The sequence below is a fragment of the Octopus bimaculoides genome, chromosome 26 (assembly GCF_001194135.2).
Source record: "Octopus bimaculoides isolate UCB-OBI-ISO-001 chromosome 26, ASM119413v2, whole genome shotgun sequence".
In the NCBI taxonomy this organism is placed as follows: domain Eukaryota; kingdom Metazoa; phylum Mollusca; class Cephalopoda; order Octopoda; family Octopodidae; genus Octopus; species Octopus bimaculoides.
The window spans coordinates 13205773-13214186 of NC_069006.1; the positions used below are offsets into that span (position 1 = coordinate 13205773).

Below are 8414 nucleotides of genomic sequence, written 5' to 3' on the forward strand. Positions count from 1 at the left end.
TACTTTTATTTCAATTTGTTTCAGCCAGAGGCTGTGTCCATACTGGAGCACCATGAGACAACATAATGAAACCAGTAAAAACAACCCCCAAAAAAAACAACAAAAAAGAACAAAGGTGATATTATACAAATTAAGACAGGCCTTCAAACACCTCGTTTAATATCGTTAACGAGTCATCTAATGATTTCTTCCTTTTTTTATTTGTAACACTTGTGTTTTTAATTTATTTTCGTTTTTTCTCTCTTTCTTTCTCCCCACAACCACCACCACTGAATATAATTAATTTATCGCAGTAATTATTGGAATAATAAAATTTTAAAAAATTCTATATGTCTTTGCGTTTCTCAACTTTTAACCAAATTCCATTTTTTGGGGCCAACAAAAAGTTATCATCAAGTTCGACAGGAATCTGAAAAAATAAGTTAATTCATTAATTATAATTAAAATTAAAATTAGAACAGAAGAAAAAAAATTAAACTACTTCTTTTTATTGCCATCACTGCCACCACCAAAAGAAGGAGGAGGAGGGGAAGAAGAACAAGAAGAGCAGCTGCTACTACTACTACTACCACTACTTCATCAGCTTATCCTTTGAGACCCTACTAAATAGATTTTGACACAAGATAACCAGAGACCCTGGCTCCAGATTAAACAATGTCTCCTTCATTTCTAAATCCAGATTTCATACAGAATGTGTTAAACTTTGTCTTTGATTTCTTCTAGAATTGGTTAAAGAAATAGCATACCAGTTATATTCTGAGGTTGATTGAAAAAAAAAAAAAAAGGCATCCTAATATTATTGTGGATTTGAATTCCCATCAGAAAATTTAAAACTTAAGAGAGAAATCAGTGCCTGAACATCACAACTTCATCTTTGTCGATCTCTGAAAATGTCAGGATTTCGTACTTAAAGAAGATAAGATCAATTTGAGTATTTTGGCAGAATTCTTTAATAATAATCAATTCATTGGATACAGGTCGAGCTGAGATATCACAGCTCTGGTAAAATAGATATGAGATCAGGCTGTCGCAGGAAAGAATCACAAGACGGATTCTTTAACATAATCCACCTGCGACATTGCAAGATGATGCAAGGGACATAACTCTTCACAGTAATCTTCATTTATTTATTTATTCTTTCTTGCCAAAGATGTGTTTGTGTTTGTTTCCAATCGCCACTTGATGACCGTCGTTAGTTTGTTCACGTCCCTGTAATTTAGCGATTGGGCAAAAGAATCCAGTAAAATAAGTATCAGACTAAAAAAAAAAAAAAAAAAACGAACAAAAACCATAAACCCTGGGGTTGATTTGCTTGACTAAATGCTTTGAAGGCAGTGCCCCAGCATGGCCAGAATCCAGTGACAGGAACATGTAATAACAAAAAAAGAGGGGGAAGAAAAAGGTATATACATGTGTGTGTGACTGTGTTTGGATGTGCATGTGTATGTGCGTGTGTGTGTATTCACACAAGAGTATGATTCACTTCTATTCCGTCTACACATTCAGTGGAAGTAGAACTCAACTTTGCTGCAATCTTGTGGACTGCGGCCATGCTGGAGTACCATTTTGAATCAACCACTACTGCTAATTCTTTTAAACAAACCAACACTGGCTGTCAGGTGGTGGTGGAGGAGAAACACAAACACACACACATGCAAGGGCTTCATTCAGTTTCCATCTACCAAATCCATTCACAAGACTTTAGTAGAAGACACCTGCCCCAAGGTGCAACACAGGGGGACTGAACCTGGAACCATGGGGTTGGGAAGCAAGCCTCTTACCACAGGGCCACGCTTTCACCTAGAGTAAGCCTGTTAAGTAATAAAGTTTTTAAAGTTTTAATTAGAGTAATTAACCAAAGACCAACCTCTGTCCTTTCACATGGTAATAATTCATAAGAACGTAGAATCTCAACAATTGCTAGTTTTGATTCCAGCTGAGCAAATTTAGGCCCCATACACATTCGGGGGCCGCCACCAAATGGTAAATAGCTATATGGATGTCTGCCTTCTGAGTTTTCTGCTCTGAACCTGAAACAGAGAGAAAAAAAGAAAAAAAAAGAAACTAAAGGAATAAATAAATAAATGGTGTTGGGGAGGGGGATAACTAGACGAAGGGGATGAAGGACAAGATGGAGGAGAAAAAGAGGAAGAAGTGTGTGTGTGTGGCTAGATACTTATGTGTGTGTGTATATAAGTATATACACCAGAGGCGACTCCAGGTCATCAGCGTCACTCGGGCTCATCACAGATGCCGCATAAGACACATGCCTGCTCGAAGAATTTCACGTTTTTCCGCAATATTTCTAGCCCCAAATAGCTTATTCTTTTATATCTAGCTCTATGTCTTTCTTCATTTCTAAGTTAAGGGTGAAAATAAAGCAACCCTGCAAAACACACAGACACACAGAATAACAGCAATCAAATAACGACAGCGGATTGCACAACGAACATCAGCGATCTGCCTGTCGACTGTGCTCTTGACAAGAGATGCCAGTTAGTCTTTTACATCTACCAGGCTGGTTGGTATTAGACCGATTTGCTGGATAATTTTTCGTTCTTTTAAGAATATTGTAGAACAGAAACTTTTCATAGATTGGAATTTAAATCTTAATCTCTACAGAAATTTATTGCTTCAATAAAACATTGAATTACTTTTAATTTTTATGACTATAGATAACAACTGAGGCTGTAACTTCTGAGCCCAAGTCAGGCGCATGTGAACGATGTCAAGAGAATGTTTACTACGAATGATATGTTTTTGACACAGGGCACTTCTAAGACGACCACCAGACGCTGAACGAATATAAATTAAACTGCAATTAGGCTCAATAAAAGGAGCCCGAGTTATTGCCTGCAATTACATTTTTGAAGTTAGTGTTGGCAGAAATTAAATCAGCTTGCAAATAGACGTTCACTTTACTAAATGTGTACTCAGGCTAAACCTGAACAGCTCCGAGTGCGGGGGTTGCCACTGATATATGTATACTGAGACAGAGAGTTGGGGGAGGGATGGAAGAAAAATATGAATCATTTTGGACCAAAAATATTGGATATATACTGACTTTTAAAGTTGAAGGATAAATCTATAACAGAATTGGCTCTTTTAGGCCTTTACAGCCCCTCTTCAAATTCTGTTGTGGTTGACTTTGCCTTTCGTCCTTTTGGGGTTGATAAAATAAGTAACAGTTGCACACTGGGGACTCATGTAATCGACTCACCCCCTTCCCCAAAATTATTGGCCTTGAGCCAGAATTTGAAATCGATGTTATATATTATCATAATATCATTTTATCATATTTTAGCATCATACATAATTATAACATAATTCATATAGTGTTATGAAATTATAAATCATAAACATGCGTAAAGGGAGAGAACTGCTTCTTAAAATGAAAAACATTTGAAACAAAAATTCACTTTTTATTACCGCTCAGGGTCAAATTTTTCTGGTTCCGGCCAGATTTCTGGGTCATGATGTATGGTATATATTGGAAAAACAACGTCTGCTTCTGTTGGAATTGTCCAACCCTGGATTACTGACTCTTTAGCTGCAATTCTATTGGTCCTAAAAGAACAGAAAGCATGAAGATTTTAAAAGAGTTTTATGTTTCATATAAAATTAGTTTTTAAGCAAGGAGCCTTTAAAATATATATCTTGACATGCTAGAAATCACCCATATCACACCTTAATTTTTAAAAGAACGGGAAGGACACATTACACGCTGCTGCACTAGATATCTCTAAAACTGAAGGATAGATGGTCATAGATAGATTGCCTATGATCCTAAGGTAGCTTGTTTCAGACCGGCAAGAGACAAAACAACAAAAGAGACATAGGGCAGTGTAGTCCTAGATACACTGTGTCTTAAAACATACAGTTGTGATGTTCGTAATAATCATGGGCTTGTGGGTTGAATGATGGTAGCTTTCTTGTGGGGAATGGCATGGCTGGAAGGTAATCGGGAAGCGTTAGGTTCCATCTCACTGCACCATATTTCAGTAATGTCTCCTCTGCATCCAGCCCATGCCAGCATGGAAAAACAAGGGCATTTAAATGATGACGAGGAGGAGGAGGAGGAGGAGGAGGAAGAGGAGGAGGGCTACCGCAGTCTGAATGATTGATCAGACTTTCTATTGATGTGGTATTGATTTCTAAACAAAACAACAAAGTCAATGATGATTGTAAGGGTTATTTAAGGGTATCACCTACCTTGGTGACACAGGGTACAACCGCAACACTTCGGCCAGACACATGTCCAGGTATTTCAGCTGTTGGAGGTTCTCAAATGTAACGTCGCCCTGCCACAATACAAACACCTTAGTATTTCAATTTAAGGATTTTGAATGTCGGCACAAGGCCAGCAATTTTTGGGGAGGGGCGTAACTCAATTACATCGACTCCAGTACATGACTGGTACTTATTCTATTGACCCCAAAATAATGAAAACTAAAGTTGACAATGGCTGAATTTTGAACTCAGAACGTAAAGACCAATGAAGTGGCACAAAGTATTTTGCTAGGGATGCTAACGAGTCTGCTAGCAATAATAATCCTTTCTACTAAAGGCGCAAGGCCTGAACTTTTGTGGGTGGGGGCAAGTCGATTATATTGACCCCAGTATGCAACTGGTACATATTTCATTGACCCTGAAAGGACGAAAGGTAAAGTCAACCCTGGCAGAATTTGAACTCAAAATGTACAGATGGACGAAATGCTGCTAAGCATTTTGCCCGGCATGCTAACGATTCTGCCAGCTCACCACCTTTTTTCAATGTATTAATATGTTACATATGGAGGTGCAATGGCCCAGTGGTTAGGGCAGTGGACTCGCAGTCGGAGGATTGCAGTTTCGATTCCCAGACCGGACGTTGTGAGTGTTTATTGAGCAAAAACACCTAAAGCTGCACGAGGCTCCGGCAGGGTGTGGTGGCGACCCCTGTTGTACTCTTTCATCCAGCTGGGGGGAACACATACGCCATAGAAACTGGGAAACCGGGTCCATGAGCCTGGCCAGGCTTTAGAAGGGCACATAAATAAAAAATATGTTACATAATAAATAAGACAGCAAGCTGGCAGAACTGTTAGCACTCCAGGCAAAATGCTTTGCAGCATTTCATCTGTCTTTATGTTCTGAGTTCAAATTCTGCCGAGGCCAACTTTACCTTTTATCCTTTTGGGGTCGATAAATTAAATACCAGTGGAACACTGGGGTCAATATAATCATCTTGCTCATCCTACTGAACTTGCTAACCTTGTGTCAAAACATAACAAATAATATTATTGCATCTTGCTTTCTTGTTTTTCTTTCTTCCTTTGGCAGGGACCCTCTCGAAGGATTTTTCCAAAACAAATTTAAAGTAGAACAATTTGTGTTTGTTGTGAAGAACTTGTTTCACAAGTTGTATCATTAGGAATATGGTTTACATATGCTTCTCTGACCTTTAGAATAAAAACCAGATCTATGTGTGGTTTAAACCAATGCCACCATGGACTGACTTTGGTAAAGATTTTCCTGCTAATTTCAAAACTTTCTCAGTCAAATTCCGGTCTCTGTAATTTTGAAGTGGATTCTTGATGTGGTGTCTTGTCTTCCTTTGTATTAGAAGACTACAACGTATACATGCATCCACACTCACACACACATAAACATGCACACACAGGTACACACTGACTCACACACATGCATGCACACACACACACACACATCTATACATACACAAACATATACCACCACACATATGCAGAGACATATACACACACACATGCATGCAGATATTCACACAAATACACACAGATATACACAAATACATACACATACACACTGCCATATATATATATATATATATATACACACACACACAAATCCATTTACACAAACACATAGACACATATTATACCACCACCATCACCGCACACCCCCACTTACCTCAACCGTTTCAGTGATTTCTTCATAGATTCGGTTCTGTATGTCAGGATTCAAAGCCAATTGGTAAGCCAAGAACGCAATGGTGTTGGCTGTGTTTTCATAGGCAGCCAACAAGAACATGGTCGCCTGCGCAATGATCTGTTTGTCTGAAAGGTCTAACAAGAAGAAGAAGAAGAGTAGAAGTAGTAGTGGTGGTGGTGGTGGTGGTGGTGAGGATGAAGAGGATGATGATGGTGATGATGATAATGATAACGATGATTAGAAGGCAGAGGAAGAGGAGGAGGATACCAATGATGTTGGGGAAGCAGGATAGAGACTCACCATATTGGTCTGTTACACTGCCATCTTGGTTCTCAGTTTTGGCGCCTTGCAAGTTAGCCTGTGCCTCCAACATTGTTTGAAGAATGTCTTTGTTAGGCTGTAAGATAGATAGATAGATTATATATATATATATACGCACATGTATATAAATACGCACACATGTAATTGAGTACACACATGCAATACAAGGTGGCAAAAATAGCACTTGAATACCAAAAGTAGAAAAATCTATTCCATATCAAAGCTGAAAAAACAATCTCCGCAAACTTTTACTCAGAGTTTCATGCAACCATTTGTCAAACAGTGGTGATCATACTGTATTATCATACTTGTCTGGTGTGCAAAAGATCCAATTGTGTACTCAAGGAAAAAAGTACACACAAACACACTGACACACAAACATACACACAGACATGTACACACATACATATACATATGCCCATTGACACACACACACACAAACACATGCACACAGATCTACACCCACACACACATAGACATGCACACACACACACAGTCACAGACATGCACATACACACACACACTCACAGACATTCACACACACACACAAACACAGTGTTCAATCCAGGAACTGACAACAACATTTTCCCCCATTTTCCATGTAATTCGTAATATTTATTCTTCACAATTAAGGAATCAGACACAAGCACCAACCTTTTTGGTTTTTGAAGAGAACAAAAACCTGAATCAGAGACGAAATTCAAAGAACCAAATATTATTCTTCAAATTCTTCATTTGTGTTTTTAAATCTAAAACAAAATCTTCTTACGTTTTTCTATTTGGTTTGCAAGATTCTTGATGTGAACTCATATATTGAAAGAAATTTTGTTGTATTTTGGGAGGGTCATCACGCAAACAATAAACACACACGCAGGTTCTATTTTACTTCTTTTTTATTAGTCGGTTGCTTAAGGCAGCAAGCTGGCAGAATCATTAGTGCATTGGACAAAATGCTTTGCAGCATTTCATTTGTCCTTACATTCTGAGTTCAAATTCCACTGAGGTCGATTCAGCCTTTCATCCTTCTGGGGTCAATAAAATAAGTATCAGTCAAGTAATAGGATTGATGTACTCAACTTACCCTGCTACCCTGAAATTTCCGGTTTTGTACCAAAATTTGAAATCATCGTTAGTCAATTGCTTAGTTATTTAACAAACTAACTAATAGATTGTTTGCTTAATTTGTCAGTTAAACAATCAATCAATTTGTCAAAGTCCTTTTCATGTAAACCAGACCGGGAGTAGAGAGAGTATGTGATTGACAAGTCATGAATGGTGACATAAGGACTTTGACAACTGATTGATTGATTAACCAAATGATTAATAAGTGATGAGTTGGTTGGTTAAATAACTACCCAGTTAACAAATAATAATAAAAGAAGTGAAAAACCAGTGCATGTGTTTTTAATTGTTGGTGTCATGACCCTCCCATCATACGATAAAATATTTCTTTTACTTACCACAATTTCAGGATTATTTCTTCGGAAAAGAATTGTGTCACGGCAAATTGCAGCAAAAAAGTTTCTGTGTTTCCGCTCTCCAGCCAAAATAATGTAAATGTTGACCAAATGCCACAGAAATGGAAAGACAACTTCAATGTAAGAGATTATACGGATGTGTGTGTTTGTGCATATCTATGTGTGTGTGTGTGTGTGTTTGTTTATGTGTGTCTGTGTGTGTGCCTAATTGTATGTGTGTATATGTGTTTGTATGAATACGCGTGCATCTATGTGTATATCTATATGTGTATGTTAGTGTACATATGTGTGAATCTGTGTGTGTCTATGTCTGTGTATGTACATGTGTGTAGGTGTCTATATGTATGTGCGTGTGTGCATGTGTGTATATGTGTATGTATAGGGTGGAGTACACTGGTCTGGTGCCCAGAGAGCCAAAGAGGGGCCAGTGACTCTCTGCTGGGCCCTTCACAAAAAAGAAAAAAATTAAATAAACATATAGACAGATGCATGGCTGTGTGGTAAGAAGCTTACTTCCCAACCACTTGCTTCTGGGTTCAGTCCTATTGCGTGGCACCTTGGGCAAGTGTCTTCTGCTATAGCCTCGTGCTACTTGTGAGTGGATTTGGTAGAGGGAAACTGAAAGAAACCCACCGTGTATATATATATATATATATATATATATAT

At 38.2% G+C, this 8414-nt stretch overlaps 1 protein-coding gene across 2 annotated transcripts in view; it reads right to left on the reverse strand.

Moving 5' to 3' along the window:
* Positions 1-192: 192 nt before the first annotated feature.
* Positions 193-8414, reverse strand: part of LOC106872586 (cytochrome P450 3A30) — a 24542-nt gene continuing 16320 nt past the window's right edge. The window contains exons 6-12 of one of the 2 annotated variants that reach the window (XM_014919619.2): positions 7731-7861; positions 6250-6346; positions 5929-6083; positions 4213-4301; positions 3430-3567; positions 1868-2030; positions 193-409 (exon numbers count right to left, since the gene is read on the reverse strand). In XM_014919619.2, the coding sequence (XP_014775105.1) occupies positions 326-409; positions 1868-2030; positions 3430-3567; positions 4213-4301; positions 5929-6083; positions 6250-6346; positions 7731-7861 (857 nt within the window). In that variant the 3' untranslated portion in view covers positions 193-325. Of the gene's footprint in view, positions 410-1867; positions 2031-3419; positions 3568-4212; positions 4302-5928; positions 6084-6249; positions 6347-7730; positions 7862-8414 lie in introns of those variants that run through there. The other variant, XM_014919620.2, reaches the window with a different exon arrangement.